Source organism: Maniola jurtina, chromosome 4, assembly GCF_905333055.1.
Source record: "Maniola jurtina chromosome 4, ilManJurt1.1, whole genome shotgun sequence".
In the NCBI taxonomy this organism is placed as follows: domain Eukaryota; kingdom Metazoa; phylum Arthropoda; class Insecta; order Lepidoptera; family Nymphalidae; genus Maniola; species Maniola jurtina.
Genome location: NC_060032.1, coordinates 13,382,475 through 13,400,770, shown reverse-complemented (window position 1 = coordinate 13,400,770; position 18,296 = coordinate 13,382,475). Strand labels below are relative to the sequence as shown.

General features: G+C 35.1%; 5 protein-coding genes across 10 annotated transcripts in view; 3 read left to right on the top strand and 2 right to left on the bottom strand.

Annotated features, from left to right (window-relative positions):
- The first annotated feature begins 619 nt into the window (after positions 1 to 619).
- Positions 620 to 7,289, top strand: LOC123881299 (SET and MYND domain-containing protein 4). The gene is made up of 7 exons (XM_045930007.1): positions 620 to 1,121; positions 1,300 to 1,495; positions 1,580 to 1,939; positions 2,030 to 2,671; positions 3,155 to 3,370; positions 4,113 to 4,236; positions 6,977 to 7,289. The coding sequence occupies exons 1-7, from the start codon at positions 797 to 799 to the stop codon at positions 7,166 to 7,168; spliced, it is 2,055 nt and encodes a 684-aa protein (XP_045785963.1). The 5' UTR covers positions 620 to 796; the 3' UTR covers positions 7,169 to 7,289.
- LOC123881323 (dynein light chain Tctex-type protein 2B-like) lies at positions 5,331 to 8,111 on the bottom strand. Of its 3 annotated transcripts, XM_045930041.1 has the most exons (6): positions 7,983 to 8,110; positions 7,822 to 7,894; positions 6,835 to 6,894; positions 6,451 to 6,574; positions 6,017 to 6,166; positions 5,333 to 5,686 (listed from the first exon to the last, which is right to left on the bottom strand). In XM_045930041.1, exons 3-6 carry the CDS (start codon positions 6,851 to 6,853, stop codon positions 5,521 to 5,523), a joined length of 459 nt encoding a protein of 152 aa, XP_045785997.1. In that variant the 5' UTR covers positions 6,854 to 6,894; positions 7,822 to 7,894; positions 7,983 to 8,110; the 3' UTR covers positions 5,333 to 5,520. The 3 variants fall into 3 exon arrangements, with proteins under 3 accessions (XP_045785998.1, XP_045785997.1, XP_045785996.1); XM_045930042.1 differs by having other exon boundaries at positions 5,331 to 5,686; positions 6,835 to 6,884; positions 7,817 to 8,111; XM_045930040.1 differs by having other exon boundaries at positions 7,822 to 8,110.
- Positions 8,112 to 8,475: 364 nt separating this feature from the next.
- On the top strand, positions 8,476 to 14,042 carry LOC123881301 (stress-activated map kinase-interacting protein 1). Its single transcript, XM_045930009.1, has 6 exons — positions 8,476 to 8,918; positions 9,052 to 9,429; positions 10,003 to 10,334; positions 10,594 to 10,763; positions 11,285 to 11,420; positions 12,001 to 14,042. The coding sequence occupies exons 1-6, from the start codon at positions 8,587 to 8,589 to the stop codon at positions 12,201 to 12,203; spliced, it is 1,551 nt and encodes a 516-aa protein (XP_045785965.1). The 5' UTR covers positions 8,476 to 8,586; the 3' UTR covers positions 12,204 to 14,042.
- Positions 14,043 to 15,658: 1,616 nt separating this feature from the next.
- On the bottom strand, positions 15,659 to 17,138 carry LOC123881322. The gene is made up of 4 exons (XM_045930039.1): positions 16,897 to 17,138; positions 16,667 to 16,754; positions 16,499 to 16,582; positions 15,659 to 16,032 (listed from the first exon to the last, which is right to left on the bottom strand). Exons 1-4 carry the CDS (start codon positions 16,991 to 16,993, stop codon positions 15,762 to 15,764), a joined length of 540 nt encoding a protein of 179 aa, XP_045785995.1. The 5' UTR covers positions 16,994 to 17,138; the 3' UTR covers positions 15,659 to 15,761.
- Positions 17,139 to 17,518: 380 nt separating this feature from the next.
- LOC123881296 (rab GTPase-activating protein 1-like) overlaps positions 17,519 to 18,296 on the top strand; it is a 41,990-nt gene continuing 41,212 nt past the window's right edge. Inside the window, exons 1-2 of one of the 4 annotated variants that reach the window (XM_045930002.1) lie at positions 17,519 to 17,613; positions 17,872 to 18,018. In XM_045930002.1, the coding sequence (XP_045785958.1) occupies positions 17,878 to 18,018 (141 nt within the window). In that variant the 5' untranslated portion in view covers positions 17,519 to 17,613; positions 17,872 to 17,877. Of the gene's footprint in view, positions 17,614 to 17,646; positions 17,784 to 17,871; positions 18,019 to 18,296 lie in introns of those variants that run through there. The other 3 variants (XM_045929998.1, XM_045929999.1, XM_045930000.1) reach the window with 3 other exon arrangements.

Below are 18,296 nucleotides of genomic sequence, written 5' to 3'. Positions count from 1 at the left end.
GTAAGATTCGCCCCGCTAAGACAATTATAATGTTGCTATAATAAGTTGGCTAGGACAGCTACATCATCAGTTATGTTCTTCAGTTCAAGTTCCCATCAGCCTGTCAACTTCACCCTGAAATTATTTTTCCCTTAGATAGTCTCCGATAAACTAGTTCCTTCTGTGAATCAATGCCCATTTTTCATAAGACGATATATTATATAGTCGTATAGGCATACCGGAAACATTTAGCTAATAAAAAAATTATACCTTTTTTATCCGTGAACTTTAAGTTAGGTAGGTACGTACTTAGATTTTACATACTCGGACACCTTAAAAAGACCTTAAATAAATGGACTTTAGTAAAAAACAACACTAAAAGGCAGCATGCAAGATCTTTTCCAAGAATGATGTCGATCAAAGGGCATTAAAGTTTTCCATTGATAGGACACACATTAATCATCACATAATATGAGTTACAAGAAATGAATTAGATAGATAATCTACAGATATAAATGTTTATATCAAACAATCATTAGCACTGCATCGACTTCTTCTAGAATCAATTAAATTGCGTAACTTTAATAATAGACGTAAATACAGAGAAATGCTCCGAACTTCACTCTGAAGCGATCGGCGTACGAGTGCTCCAAATATAAAAATAGAAATAGTCCACACGTTGAGCCGGCATCTCTCATACGTGATTTAACCTAAAAGCTACATTAGATCATGAAAATTGGCGTTTAGCTTTACTTATAACAACACAATATTTGCAACATTAATAAAAAAAACCAAAAAGAGTGAAAATTTCGCAGCAATGACGGCAGAGATAGAAGGATTCTTCAAGAAGTTTCATGAAAATATAAACAGCTCTATAGACGATGTGACGAGAAATAATTTCGCTAATTTGGAAACTAATTCAAAGCGTGTATCGTATTTTTGCAGCCTTCCCTGTGTAAAGGATTATGATCTTTCAAAAGACGTGGTCGAATACGAAGCCGGTGGCAGTTTCCCTGTCAAAAAAGACTTGGAAAAGGCAAGACAATTTAAGGATGAAGGAAATAAAGCCGTCCAAAAAGGTGATTGGGCTAAAGCATTGCAACTGTACAGCCAAAGTTTGATTCATATGCCACAAAAAGAAAGTAAGTAACAAAAGTACTTAGTGTCAAATTAGAAAAATGGAGCTGCAACCTGATTAAACATCTTGTAGTTACGCGAAAATGAATATCTTTTAAGTAACTACCTACCTAATCAATTTTACTAAGTCACTAAAATCAATTCAATTAAATGGCTGATACCAATTTATTTTGAAATTTTCAGCTGAAGATCTGTCGATTGTTTATGCCAACCGTTCAGCAGCTTTAAATCATTTGGAACAATACGAAGATGCTCTTTGCGATATAAAAAGGAGTCTCACATTGGGCTATCCTCGACATCTGAGATACAAAATTTATGAAAGAAAAGCCAGATGTCTACTTGTTTTAAAAAGGAATCAAGAAGCAATTATAGCTTTTCAGTAAGTACAGACAATCTTATGCTGTAAACTCCCATAAATTCTTAACCTATTAGAGTTTCATAATGTGTTGTTGATACGTTACAGAGATACATTAAGTGCCTTAGATGAAGCTAGTAATCTTGAAAAAGAAAAAAGACTGAAAATGAGAACTGACGCTAAACTTATGCTGGAAATCCTGAACAAAGGATTGGTCTTGGCTGGAAATCCAAAGGATCCTGAACCTCTAAAGAGAGTTCCACCCAAACCCAAGCTACCAGGAAAAAATAATCAACAATATCCTGCTGCTTCAGAAGCAGTTCAAATTGAATACAGTGAAACTAAAGGAAGGTTCGCCACTGCTACAAAAGATATAGTACCTGGCGAAACTTTACTAATAGAGAAACCGCATAGTGGCGTATTATTGGGTGAATACTCGAAGACTCACTGTCAAAATTGTTTTGTAAAGTAAGTTCCAACACAAACTTAACACTGAGGTACCTACTTTATTTTCCTAGATACAGACGAGTCAGAGGTTTAAAATGTTTCTCATTTCAGGTGCGTAATTCCTTTGCCATGTCCAAAATGCCCGAACGTAATATTTTGCAGTGACAAATGTTTAGACGTTGCACAAAAATCCTATCATGGATACGAATGTCATATTCTTCCACTCATTTGGAAGTCAGGCTGCTCGATAACCTGCCACATTGCTCTAAGGATGATAACACAAAACAATAAAGAATATTTCAAGAACATCATCAAGGATATAGAGAATAAACCAACAGGAACATACAAAACTAGTGATTACAGGAACATATACCATTTAGTTTCGCACGAGGATAAAAGGACCAAGCAGGATTTCTTGCATAGAACACAAATGACGCAGTTCCTGTTAAAGCTTCTAGAAATAAGTGGTTATTTTGACGGCAAACCCAAACAAAAGCCCGTGGAAATTGATGAGTTAAAAACAATGGCAATCGCTGAATGTTATACAGAAGATGTTGCCTTATATGGTGGATTAATCCTGAAGAATCTTCAAATACTCCAATTCAATGCCCATGAAGTATTCGAATTGCACTGCCCTAAACCAAAAGTTGGAAAAAATATTATCAAGCACGACGGAAAATCAGTGTTTTTGGCAGGCGCTGTTTTCCCTACACTTGCATTGTTCAACCATTGCTGCGATCCTAGTGTCGTTAGGTAGGTAATATAAGGTATTTCCATAGATTTAGAAACATCAAAGCAAATCGTGGTTGAGTGCAGATTGACTACAATCCCCTGAGCACCTAGCTGCTTAAGAGATCATAGCGACTAAAGCAGAACTTCAATACTATCTATGCTACAATACTACAGTATTTCTGATCGAACGTCTCCAGCGCAAACAGATGGGCCAGTAGAGCCATGTTTTTATAAAAACTTGAACTTAGCTTTATTTGTTTTAATAACATGCCTACCGTTGTACTTAATAATTACTACAACAACGTTGATATTAGTACACTGAAACAATCACGCGCTGCGCTGTGCAAACCTGAGTTTGGTGCGCGTCGTCGACTTTATTCCAAAATAAATTAATAAATAAATCCGCACCTTGACACTGCCAGTGTGCGTTGCGCTTAAGCCTCCACTGAGAAGTAGAAGGTTAAATAAGTAATGGTGTTTAGTTTTTTTTTATCTTGGTTACAGATATTTCTGTGGTCCCTACATTGTCGTTCGCGCCGTAAAGAATATAAAGAAAGGCGAGGAAATATCTGAAAACTACGGCCCAATATTTACCACTGTCCCCAAAGAGAAGCGGAAGGCCCAGCTAAAGGATCAGTACTGGTTCGACTGTACTTGTGTACCTTGTGAACAGAATTGGCCAACGTATGAGCAGATGACCGAAAATTATATGCGATTTAAGTAAGTTGATGTGGTCTCTTTTAGGGTTCCTGCCCGAAGGGTGCCAACGAGACCCGATTGCTAAGGTTCCGCTGTCCGTTAACGTTTAACTCAATATCAACTTTAAAGCTTACTGTTTAAAGTTGGTTTTCATGTGTTACGGTAAGATTTTCAGTCGCTTTTCTTGCAAGGGCCGTGTGATTATAGTATCGAGGCGAAACGGAAGGGGATCATGAAGGACGCAAGAAGCCCTCGGCAAACGTAGCGGTCGCCATGGCAACCATCGATTGGCCGCACCCCTGCCACGCAGCCTCCCGGATGAAATGAAGGTCATCCGAAGTACCTACAAAAACGACGTCATATCTAATTTTTATTATTGATTTTCTTTTCACTCGTGTGACGAGGCCTTATTGGAGCACCTAGTACTTACCTACGCTATTCACTTTTAGAAGTAAACACATAACAAAAGAGTTTTAAACCTGTACCTACATATCCGAACGGCATCAAAATTCTATTACTATAAGCCTCCGCTGTCCGTCCGTCCGTCTGTCAGCGTTGTACCTCATAATCCGTAATAGGTAGAGTTAAAATTTTCCGACTAGATCGGCGACTATTTAGAAGTTATAAATTCCCAAATTGCCGCTGCGGGGATAAATCTCGGGACCTTCCGCTGAAAGACTTAGAAAATCTAGAATAAAGAAAAAAATATAATAGAATAAAGAAAAGAATATAGAAATAAAGAAGAAAATCTTTTTTTTTCCAGATGCGATTCCGACCGACCATGCCCCAACGTTATTCCGGTGCCTTACGATTGCAAAGAGTTCATGGTCCAGTGTGGACTGTGTCAGCAGTACACCAACATTTTGAAGGGGCTGAAGTCGTTACAAGTAAGTTATTAAATCCACAAAAACGTCGAATAATAAATAGGAAGCGAAACTTGTCTTGTTACCTAATCGCAATTTAAATCTAGATTTCGTGGATATAATATAAAAAACACACAATAGAAGCGTAATCAAATTAGCGTGCTCTGGAAAATTGTTCAACAAACATCGTCGCTGACCATATATGACAAAATCGGCATATAAAGTAATGTATTAGCGAATACTTTTAAATATAACGATAATTTTTTAATAAATTTTTCGTTAGTTTATTATTTTGAGAATTTTCCTCAAAGTTTTTAACGTAGACCAGGCAATTATGGAAACCTATATGTGATGTCAAATTTCTTGATGCTCAGTAGATCTATTCCGTAAAACCTGCATCAATCATTATTACAATCGCAATTGTTGTTATTGGCTAAAATGCTATTCTTGTTCCAACAATGCATTGTAGCCAATAGTGAGCGAGCGTCAACCAATCAGATGTATTGCGATCGTGACATTGTAGCTGTTATTCTACCGCAAGCTGCTGGTAACGAGTAGCGTCGACGCAATAGCATAAACAGGTGCTGAGCATGCACCTGTGGGAGCCGCCGCGCCGCCCTCGCGTTCGTCGTATGTATTCTTTGAGATGTGGAATAAAGGGCTTTGTGGTCATTGTACCGGCAAAAACAAGAACTTCCGATCATTCAAGTTGTTTGAAGAAGTTTGGCGTCATCATACTCCTCTTTGCATACCTCTTCAATCGTGTCGATGCGTGCGCATCTATTTGAGCAACCTGGACTTGAGGCAAACTGAATATGCTGAAAAGACTGTCTGTTTGTCAGTTTCCACTAACCATACGGTTCGGACCGAGACTCTTTCAAACGGGACAAAAAAGCGTTAAAATAATAAGACTCTATGACCAGGCTTAGCGTAGATTTCAGAGTCACACAGACGTTGAGGCAAGTAGAGACGGCGCTATCCCGTAACTCCGATCTATGCTGCTAATGGTGCCAAGAGTTTGGACGAATCTATGTTCTGATGTACCTACTATCTACCTATCCGTAAGCAGCTTACGACACTTTAATATGTGAGCCCGAGGCATTCAAGTTCCGTAGCTCTCCCTACGTATTAAGAGTATCTACCTATTTAGTTCAGGCATTCACGTAGTTAGGTGCTTACAAGAGTATCAAGAGTTCTAGGGTGTTAAAGAAAACCAAAAAGTAAATTAAATACAAGCTTTGTTTTATTAATTTAAGTCTTATACACAAAATATTTACAATTTCTTAAAAAGTCAATTAAAATATTATATCAATACATGTAAATACCATAGACAATGGTGTAACAGAATATGGTGTCGTTCCTGAACAAGTCGTCGACATACTCGTCGGTCTCGGGGTCCCAGATGCACCTCTGTCCGCTCTTTATACCGGCTCCTTTCATCTCTATGACGGTTGTTTGGACTAGAATTTTATACCTGAGAACAAGCAGAAGCTAATAAATCGGAATTCTGCAATTTTTTCCGCATATCATAAGACATTTTGTATTCGAAAAATACATATTATGACGTAATAACAAATCTAACATGGCGGATAAGACAGTTGACAGAAACGACAGTATTTTGTGACTAATGCAATAAACTGAAACATGTCATAGATTTTCTATTTCGATCGATATTATTACAAACGTTCATCACTCATGACGGTCGATGCAGAACCTATTTTAATGGGCACTTTATTAGTTTTATCACCTGTGTATGTGTGTTTGTACGATGCCTGACAAGTAGAAATAGCTTATCATTGATTACCTCTTCATATCGAGTTCCTGGCATCGTTGGCGCACGGCGTTGGAGATGGACTTGGCCCAGCGCGGCGCCTGGTCCGCGCGGTACTGGCGCCCCGTCAACTGCTCCTGCATTGTTGACAGGATTATTTCGCGAACGTTCTGCGCTTGGAATCTGTTCATGAAAAATAAATGTTATCTATCTATATGAAAGAAGAAGCTAATTGGCTAGCATATCAATGTATAACCCAAACCAATGGGTCTAAAAACTTGCATGTAGGTTATGTCTATAATGTAGACCTTCAGGCTTCACTAAGAAAGGATTTTTTGGTAGTAAGAGCAAAAAGAGAACAGTATGCTTCCATGCACCCCACCTTAAAATCCTCTACTGTGTAGGTAGTTACAATTTTCTTTTAGTAGTCAATAGGCATAAATATGAAAAAAAATAAAGATACTTACTTCTCACCGAGTCCTGGCCGAACTTCATATTTTGGAGGGGCGAGGGGTTTCTCCTCTACAGGACTGAGCCCAGCTTCGCTCTCTGCACTGGGTTCTCGAACGACCTCTGGCGCTTCCTCCACCACTGCAAAAAAAATAGTGATTAATTGTAAAATTTATTGGTAATCTAAGTCCTACCCTAGTATATCGCGTTGAACAGCCAGACTGATTCTGTGGAGAAAATGACCTAGCCCTTCAATTGTTCGCAGAAGAAAAAATTAAGGTCAAATAATATCTCTCAATAATTTTTGTGCACTAAGACCAAACTGAAAAAATATTATGTGACTCATAATGAGGAGAAGAACTTACAGAATTTAACTCTTAATAAATTTTTAAAATAATTACCTTCTTCATCATCTGCCATTTTAATTTAAACACCTCAATCCTGTTATTTTATTCTGTTACCTAAAAAAAAAAGTTAGAGCTCACAAAGATTACTTAAAGATCTGTCTAATTACTATCCTATTAACAATAATAATGTTTGCAGGACACAGAAATGATGTACAAGCTTGGTTGTGTAGCCATGGAGGAGGGAAAGTATGGTGAAGCCATGAAGAAGTTTATAGAAATGCTGAAACTTTACGACGCTACCTTGGCACCTCCGTACCGATCATTCTATGACTGTGTACAAGACTTGAGGAGCTGTATGCTAGCTATGGGCAACTATAGTATTGTTTAGATTGTTTTTTATTTTTAATTTTTTTATTAGCCCGAGTGGGTTTAGATTTATAAAAATTCTTGTGCAAATGTTTAACTTTTGTGTAGTAGGAGTTGTTTGACTAATAAAGTTGATGTTGGAAGCTGTGTTTCATTTGATTTTTCCAAAACATATACCAGCACTCAGCTGCATGGTTGTAAGTGATGTTTTGCCAACAGATTCTTAAAGTATTATCTTTCTGTGTGTGTAATATGTGAAGTACATAATTATTATAGATTACTTAATCCCTAAAGGCCAAAATATAAAGTATGAGACTAACTAACACTAGGTTACTAGAGGTATTAGTGGCACAGAGATTTCAAGTATAGTTACTACTGAATCATAAATTACTGCTGAGAAAGAAAATTTAATTTCACCTTCAAATGCTTGGGTTTGAACTGTGTAAGGTATAGTTTCATATTTTGGAATTACAGGTTCTTGATCATGAACTTATGAAATCATAATACAATACAATGCATAATATAGTACCTATAAGTACTTAAGATATACTTAAAGATTCAAGGCACTTTTTAAAGGGTGACATGTTCACTTTGTGACAACCCAACAAACCCCTATAAATAAATTTGATTTAAAAAAAATTTTTGGAGCTAAGTCGGCCCCACGAAATTGGTTACCTTTTGTTGTTGAGCTTTTTAGAACGCAGAGTAAATATTAAATCCTCGTTTGATGTAGGTACCAAATGCAAACCTACAAGTTATAAAATTGGTTGAATATTTGGCCAAGCACTCAATATAATATAAATCTCATAATATAGTATGCAAAAGAATTTTATTACAATTTAAAATCAGGTCCTCTAAGAGGCCCAATAAAATAAAACTATAAAAATCTTCTTAACTTCACAACATAACCTATTAACTATTTGCAAACATATCATCTGTATCCATGGCAACAAGTGACCAAGTGACATTACGTAGTGATGCGAATTATTTTGTAAACCATTTGGGAACGGTTGTTGGTTGTGGAATAACGATTTTTACTTTCACCGGTTTTCTTTTTAGGTTCAAGGAAACTATGGAAAGTCTCGCATTTTGTCAGTCTACAAACTCTTGATTTGATTTGTACACAAAAATAGTCTAAAAAAATGTTTGAACTCTGAATAATGAGCATAAAATAAAATTTTAAAAACCGATAATTTCGATAAGTGAAGCTCTGGAGTTAGCTACTCTGCGTGAATACTCATTATTTTAAAGTTGGCAATAAGTACTTTCCTCTTTAATTTTTGGTTATCAGCTTTAGACTGGTATATAGTGATCTGTGGTTATCAGACAGCTTATCAATCAATGTCATTTCACATTTGTATTTTGTGTCAACCGAGCATGTTTATAAATTATTCTAATAATTACAGTCCAAAACACAAACAATTTAATAAATAAGAAGCAATGGCGACATATGATAACAAAGCTTGGCTGCTGAAAAGCGTACGCGACGCTTTCATAGCAACAGACGACACCGGACTTTGCGAGATAGTTATGGCAGGCGAGGACTTTTCGAAAATTTTTCAAAACAAAGCAATGGAAGTGAAGAAACGTGAAAGGGATAAAGTGCTTTACCAACCGAGTACAAGTAAAGGGAAGGAGTCGGGTACAGATGACGAAGATGACAGAGAATTCGTAACTCAATTCGACCCATATCCTGATATGGACGACAGTGACGAAGATGAGCCATGCCCCAGTTATCCACGGATTCCTGACGAATTCCTGCCGGTACACAGGTATATTGAGGTTATAAATAACTTGCTGAATCTACTCAGATTTGCGTGTATAGGTTTAAGTATAAAATATTTGATGCTTATTTTACAAATAAAAACTTAACACATTGCTTAAAATAGTATTGAATGTTTTCAGACAAAAACTTACTATAGACAAAAAGGAGCAAGATCTCAAAAAGGCAGCTAGGATCAAAGTTATAAAATGGGAGGATCCACAAACACAACTCACATCTGAACAATTGGCAGAAGTCTTTGCTAAAGTTGAAGTTAAAGAACCAGAGAAAAAGAAATCCTTGCTAGCAGAACAGCTAGAGAACTGTCCTGACCTACCCCATCGACAGTACCTAGAGTATGCAAAGTTTGATGGCACTGCACAGCTAGGGCAACCCACAAAATCCTTTAGAATCTTCATGACGATGCTTCCTGAAAAGTATCAGATGTACCCTGTTGTTGTCTGTGTTATTGCCAGTGCTAAGATAAAAGACTTAATTGGCTTCACATGCTACAAATACAGGTATATCAGTTTTATATATTAAACAAATGTGTTTTGTGTGTAAAACTTTAAAAAAAGCATTGTATTTTTTTTCTTTTATAGTTTTAATTAGAGTTACCTATTTACTCTAATTACCATTTTAATAGGTTAAAAATTTAAATTATAGGACACTGCTATCTTAACAACAATTTAAGATATAATAATTTTATAATTGGTGAGAAAATGGTACAGAATATTTTAAACTAGTGACGGCCTGCAGCTTCTCTCTTGTAGAAATTTGGAATATCTGGCCTTGTCAACATTATAAGGGGAACCTCTATGTCTGTACCAAAAAGATGATGTCCATGACTTTGTTCATGTGTAATTGGGTTTATTTTAAAAACCTGTGGGAACTCTTTGATAATCCAGGACAAAAGTAGCCTATGTCAAACTGCAGGATGCAAGATATTCCTGTACTCATCAAAATTGGCTTTAACAGATGGACTGATATACATTTTCGCATTTATAATATTAGCTTGGGTTATGTCAAAATGCATATAGGCTAATAGATTGGATATTAATCATTAATATGAAACACCTGTTCTGTTTCAACAGCATCGAACATCCAGACATAACTTTAGACTCTGTGCATAACTATGGGTTATTCATAGTGGAAGATGATGGTGAAGTGGACTGGGCATTCCCATGTCTTGACAAAAACGAACCATGCTCAAAATTCGGTTTCACATGCCTTGGACTTGTGGACCTTAAGAAAAGGGACACAGCTGTTATGGCATGCCCTATGCCCGATTTTGATATGAATTCAGCATTCCAGTGTTTCCCCAAAGTATCAGTGTCTGGACAAAGTAATGTTAACACGTCAAGATTGCATACAGGGGACAGTGATACTACAGAAGTTTTAAGGGCAATGAATACTGTGATTGAGGGTAAGACAACAACTTGATTGAGTGATAATAATTTGAGGCTTATTTTGTGAGAGTTCTCTGTAATGTTTTCAAAGGTGTGTGGAGTCTGCCAATCTGCATTTGACCAGCATGGCGGACTGTGGCCTAAACCATTCTCATCATGAGAGACTTGCTCAGTAGTGGCATGTAATGGGTTGAATATTTTGATGATGATATTGTGTACAATTTTTATAAAAGTCGGTAACTTCTATAGAATTCATCTTTATTTTCTTCTCTGTAGGTAACAAAGGTTTTGGATTGCAGTCTGGCGCAGTGGCAGATGCTTCACAAGACAAACTTTACCGGGTGCTGTTGTTACATAAAGTGCGAGCCAACACACCTGTCCAACTTGGTATCACTCTAGATACAATAGAAGTTGTGCCGCTTGTTCCTAATAAACACGCTTTTTGGGTATGTTATTTTAAGTAATATCCAGGTCTCTTTAAAACAAGAGTGAATAGGCATCTTTTGCATAAACACATCCCATCTTAGACCACATCATCACTTTCCGTCAGGTGTGATTGTGGTCAAGCACTTGCCAATAATGAATATTAAAAAAAAACAATGTATATATGATTTTTTTACATTTGAAAACATTGGTACTTATTCTGAGCGGAACTAAAAATTTGAGTATTTGCATCTTTTTCTTACCAATGCAAAGTAAAAAAAGGACAGACGTAAGCCTAATTTAATTTAGAACTATCAAACCTTGTGATTTTAGGAGCCTATTGTTTAAAGTAGTGTGCACTAAAATTTAATCATAATATTTAAAACTCATATTCTGTCCTTTTTTTAGAATATTAAAAAAAAAATGTGCTTTTCTATAGAATCTTATTATGCTGATACATTATTCTATTTTTTATTCCTCTAATTTTAAGCTTAATATTGATTTATCTCTTCATTATTTATTGGTAATATGTAACTCCTTGCAGGCGCGTCCAAAATATTTTCTGCACAGTATGAACTCTATAGCATGGTGTCAGATATTAGAAGAAAGAAGCAACAAAACTACATTCAGAATAGTGTACTCGCCCAATCATGATGCAGCGTTTAGCGATAGAAATGCAGGTACTTATATTTTTTTTTACACATGTGGTTAATTCTGTTATTCAGTCGCTAAACGAAACTAAATTGACAGGTCTAAATCTAGTGTTATCCTTTTCCACAAAAAAAAAAAAAAACATTAAGAGGATGCTGTACGCTCGACTAAAATTGCCGACGCACGTGGGTAATCAGTTTGCTAACATTGTAAAGTTAGCAAGCAAAAGTTGTGTGAGAAAGAGATCCTCGGTATAGAGATGCGCCGGCTTTCCCTTCTCTCCACCATCCGCGCGGAGGCGGAGTTGAATGATTTGGGTGAGAGGCACGATGATTTTCACTGAAATCAAGCACGCGAAAAGCATTGAACTGTCATTTGGGAAAAGTATTTTTGAGAAAAAAACTACTTTTATGTCAATTTAAATCAATCAAAATCCCGTGAGGAGTTAATTGCGGAGTGCGTGCGCTTGTATGTAGTTCTATTGTTCACAGATTATGTGGGATTATGAGATAAAACGTACGGAATTTACCGTGCTGCGCGCTAGGCGTAAATTTCCGTTCGTTAAGTTACGTAAGTACGTTAACTCTTAAGTGTTGCTTTGATTTCCAGGTAACGTAAACCTATATAATCCAAACACAACATACAAGAAACACGATTTCGAGGGCGAGCACGAAATTGCCAAAAAGATCGTCGACAATGTAAACACAATCCTAGATCTGAGAAACAGCCCATGCCGTAGAGAATACAAAACTGTGAAGGAAAAGAAATTATTGCAGACTCGAAGAAGTTTCCACACCAAGCATTTAAGTTGAGTTTTGGTTCCTAAGGTTCGCAGCAGCTGAAAGTTCCTGAAATATATTTTTTTTAATGACTGATTAATAGTATAAGTGAATTTAACTATGAAAACTTCAATTTTAGCACAAGAAACGCCTTTTAGTCATGTTTGATGTTGTATTATATGAATTATAGTCAATATGTCTGTAATCTATCGATAAGTTACTTGTGGCCTTTTTCACAACCTCCAGATAAACTTTATCGGATAAATAACTTTGACATTATGACAGTTTTTCTACTGGGAATCTACCAAATTGTCAATCCATTAGATAAAGTTTATCTGGCAGTTGTAAAACCATAGATTTATCATAGTATATGAATCCGAAACAGTTACATGTTATTTGTCACAAACTATCATCACAAATTGTATGTTCTTTTGACAAATAACGTTCCCAAGTATCTTACTGACAGGTTAAAGATAGATTGAATTTTCGGCTGTAAAAATACTATACTGTTAAAGCCATATCTGAAACTAATTAGAATTAAATTGCATGTTAAGGCCAGGCCATAAATACAAAACAAAATAAAAAAATACCGACTGATAATAATTAAAGACTTGAAAAGGTTTTTTTATCAATAATATGCAATTTCGCATATTTCATTATTTATATTTTAAACAATAATAATTATTATTGTAGAAATTTATTTGAAAAATTCAATGTTATTTTTTTTTGTATTCAAGATTCAAGACCTCATTATAAGTAAGTATTCAAAAAACAATCTAAAGTATATAATGTGTAAAAATTAATTATTATTAGTTAAATTAAGATTATTTAAAACTGTCATACAGTTTAGATAGCTAAGGTACACGTTTTCGTAATTTTGTAATAGAATGTACAAATGAGTGAAATGAGTTCAATTTTAAGTTATTAGATAGCTTACAGCTGAATACTGAACCGCATTTTAATGATGAACGTCTATAATAATAAGGGTAGTTTCAGACTCATTTTTATGCGCGGTACATCCTTCCATCCACGTTGATAACTATTTTTTCTTAACTAGCTACGCAATAAGATTAAGCTTCGTCTTTTCGCAAATGATTATTAAACAAGAATATTTTATCCAGGTTCGTAAGGGAATACGATTATTGTTTTTTAGTAACTAATAAAGGGTAATCGGGTTCGTAACTGACTATAAAATGGAAAAAAACTAGTTGTGATCCTTGATCGTGCAACACTCAAAATTGTATTTAAAAAAACTAGTTGTCAAATAAGTAATAGGGCTTAATTTGTCATAACATAGTAGATAAAAAATTCTTGATTATAACCAGTTATGAAAAATTAGTAACGTAGATGGAACTGCAATATGAGATTGGCGTCTTTAGCGACTCACGCGTCCATACAACGCTCGTAAGGTGTGCGTGTGAAAATAAGTACGTGCAGTATATAAAACGAATTTTATACGCGCAAAAAAAATGATAATCTGAAACCGCTCTAAGTATCTGATTTTTAATATTTTTTTTCCATACAAATTTCGATAAACAGTGTTTACAACGCTCTTAAGTGTTACAAACCGCTAAGAGTTAATGAATTTATATCGAAATTAAACAAATTCTTTTAGTGTTATATTTTAATGAATTTATTTGAATAGTAATTAAGATTTTAACAGTGAAATTATTGTGAAATATACCTTGAGTAGGCTTAACATAATTTGATTAATAAAAATGTTGAATCTAATAGTAAAAATTTCAACATGCCTACCTAGCTTTATATTTTAACCAATGAATTGTATGTTAATTTCGATGATATTGTATGAATGGAATTATGTACATATTTATAATGAAATGAAATATTAAAATGAATAATTGTTATGAATGATTCTTTCGTTTTATTTATTTGTTTGAAAAAACTTATCATTATGTACTTTTGCTCGCTTTGGAAAAAAGACGGGTGTCATGTCTTCAATACAAGATGATAATTTTATTTCAGCGCCCTAGCAGGATCACGATCTACGTGTATAAAAGTATAATATATTAATAATAATCAATATCTGTAATCCGTAATAATTAGTAATAATCATTATGCTGGTTTCTATAATTTTATTTTTATTGTATAGCTATAATTAATAAACTCAGTGCCCGGTTAAACCAACTGTGGTTTTTGTGGCGCTGAATGTAACAAAAACTTTTTGTATATTTCTAATGTCAATAATAATAAATAAATAAATAAAAATAGTTAGAAGGCAGCGTTATTTATCAAAAGTCGTAATACATTTTTACAAATAACGTTCCGATAGGTAGGTTCCGTACGCAGTACGCTCATGCGGTAGTGGAGCGGTGCGGGACGGAGACAGTTGTCACAAGTTGACGAATCACTGAGCTCTCGCGTTACGTCATCACACCACTACCGCACCGCACCGCTCCACTACCGCACCGCTCCACTACCGCACCGCTCCACTACCGCAGGAGCCTACTCAGTTATGCATTGTCTTTAAATACCTTATTGACAAATTACAGATAGGGTAATTATTATTATTAACGTGGGCGTTAAAAGTGTATAGTACTACATAATATATTGTGATGAATAAACACATAATATTGTCACGTCAAAAAAGCCATTACAATTATATTCTTACAAATTATTTATTTACATTTTCAGTTTACAAATTAGATTTCATTACAAAGGTTAGATTTTATTGCAATGCACGCTGAACGCGCGTGTGCACGTATATTTAAAATGGATTTTTGAATCGAGCGTCTGTGGCGACATCGCAACAGAGCGCCGCGCCGGCGTACCATGCAAATCGGTGTTTTATAGGATATATTTCGGAGTGTGCACAGGAACAGTTCGATCTTCGTCGGGCACGAAACGTTTTGCGTCATCATTCCTCTCACGCATGGCTAAGGTTTGGAATACTGTACCACAATCTATATTTCCTACCAATTACAATCCAATAAAACATGAGTGAATAGGCATTTTCTAGATAAGCGCGTCCCATCTTAAGTCACATCATCACTTTCCATCAGGTGTGACTGTGACCAAGCGCTTGCCTATAAATAATGAATACAAAAAACTGTTAGGCAACGTCATCCGAGCCACCCTGGCGCCACCGTTAGCCAGGCGTCAATGTCATAGTAAACGACAGTTAAGGAACTTCTAGTAAAACGTTGACGTAGACTAATTTATAATTACATAAGTAATAATTTAAGCTTAGCAGATTTTTATATACAGAAGAATGAAAGGAGAAAGTTGCCCATTTCATAGAACTGAAGGAATTCAATGTGACTTTTTTTCATTAAATTTTATAAAATTCTTAGGTACATATTTTTCGGCCTGTCTCTAAACCTTAGTCTACTGTGTATAAATTTACAATTAACTAATTAGTAATTATAAATAAAATATACTAAAAGCTAATAATATGAATACTAAATATACAATGCTTTCAAATTAAGATTATGAATAACTTTCCCAACATGTGAAGTCTTGCAAACTGCAATTTCCAAATAACGGTTTAGATAAAGGTAGTTGACTTTCCTATTCTTACTTTGAATAGATTATACAGTTGTTTCAGCCAAGCAGTTATATAATCATAGTCTATCATTCTTTGAACTCAACTGTACTATTCTCCAATATGTAATCAGTGATTTTGCGGAGTTTCTTCTCACAGTGGTCTAAAATGACATTGTCTAGTTCCGTTGCCCGTCTGTATAGTTCCCGAGTTTGCATCACGCTTTTGTGCAAGTCTGCTTGACGCTCAACAAGTTGTGATACATTTATCTTTCCTTTTAAAAATTCAATGTCCTCATTTGACAACACAGAGTATGATATCCTTGATCTGCTTGATGAGTTTGATGCAATTTGGAACTGCCTGAAAAACAATATTTATCATTTTACTATGTCTTATTCTAGGTAGCTTACTTCAAAAGGTCCAAACTTATCAAGACTATCAGCCCTATTTTGAATCAATTCAAAGATCCTGATGTGTTCAATAATGAAAATGATGATATTATGCATTTTTTTTAAACTAGTTTTTTTTTAAATGTTAAAATAGTGAGCAAACGAGCAGGCGGGTCACCTGATGTTAAGTTGATTTCTGCAATGAAGGATTATGTTTACAATAGCTTTATAACCATGGTCTCAACAAAACAAATATATTGTGGTAATATGACTTGAATTAGTCAAGGCATTCAGAGTTTAGTCAAGTTACACAATCACTAACAGATGTGCCAACTATCACTGAACACACACTAGGTGTCACCCAAGTTTGAGATCACATTATTCATAATGAAGATAAAGATGTTCTCTAACAAAATAGCTCATATAAAGTTACTTACTGTCTCAAGTCATGGTATTTATTTCTTCTGCTTTTTACTTCTTCCTTCCATTGATTCTTTTCTGCTAAAAGTAAGTCATGATACCTAAAAATAAAGATGTTTGTAATAGAAGATAAGAGTATGCATTTATTGAGTTATGCTGTAATGAATTACTGTTACACAAAATACCTCTTAAGTTCTTGATTGCGTTTCTCATCCACTTCATTTACCTTATTACACAGATTTGGGTCAATATTTTCTATTGCTGGTTGTGGCACTGAAATGATTTTAGAAATGAAAGTTAGTATTACGTCTATCTCATTATACATAATAATTTTATTAAAATCAAAACACAAGCTACATATTCTTCATCGTACTTAGGAACTTTGAAGAGAATAGACGAAAATAATAATACAAACCAATAGAATCGCGTTTTTCGAAAAACGTTGAACGTCTTCTTCTTGGTGGTGAGTTAAAAGACTTTTGGGCCTCAATCTCACTCTCAGAATTTTCCATTGTGTCACTGTTTCCCGATTAAAACTTTAAAATCGTAATCACTGACCACAATATTATAATATAATTTAAAATACTTTTCAAAACTTTTGAAAATACAAAATTGACATTTTATCAAACGGACGCTGAGTTTGACGTTTAATCTTGACGCTAATTTGACGTTTATTTGGCATCTCGTTCGAATACTTTCAGCATATTAAGGTTTAAGTCTGTTTTTAGGAGAGTTTTGGTGTGTGTAAGTCGGGTCGTGTCGTGTATAAACCATCATAAGTATAAGGTCTTCTGATGGTCTTCTCACATTGATGGTGACCACCATGACCACGCAGGGTTTTTTCTTTATAAATTAGTAATAAAGTAAGTTTTAAAAACTGAGCTACGACGAAATAGGACTAATCCAAAACTTAATTTTATACATGAATGAAAAGTTTAACACACCATCCAAATTGTGATTCGTGAAAAAGTGATTTTAAACAGTCCTCTTCAACTTTTTTATCTAGGTCTGTACAATTTTAGTGATAGCAAAAAATTGAAAATTGCGTGGAACGGAGTTTTATTGAAGCTTGACATTTTTGACGTTTCTTTGCATCGAGTCAAAAACCAACAAATTGATCATTTTTCCATCGGTAAATATAAGTACATCTATCCATATAATCCTACTCTATGCATCTATCTAAAAACCGCATTGAATTTTAGTCGTGATTTCTTTTGCTTTTCTTTTGCTAAAATATTAGGTCGTTAAAATGTCTTGTTCTCGCAAGAGAACCTAATCTTCGATGGGTAAGATATATGAATTGTTCGTATTATAAGTACATAAGTCGGTTTTCTTTTCATACATACATAATGCATCAGTATTTGTGGACAATCGTGGTGTTTTCCAACAGACAGTGATGGAGTTCAATGGATGTCGCATGAATGAGGTGTCGGACCCTGCAGACATTGAGTTTTATCCAGGTCGATCGCAAACGCCAAGTCCCGTCCCAGTTCTAACAACAAATGTTTGCTGCGACTTGGAAGACATATTGAGCGACGTACGTAAAATATTTTAGTTCCCACAGATTTAAAATCTATGCTGTAGCTTTGTAGACTCTCAGGATGGCCTTGAAGTCATAAAAAATACTTCATGGGGTTTTTATACTTGAAACAGTTCCTGGTATTTTAGGTGATGTTTTTATGTATGTATTTTATATATTATTGTCATTATGTATGTATGTTGGTTGGCAACTGAACAAAATTCACCTAGCCTTTGGAGAAAATCTTTTGAGAACTCTAGGAATGAAATATTTTTTGCTTAAGTACAGGTACTTTA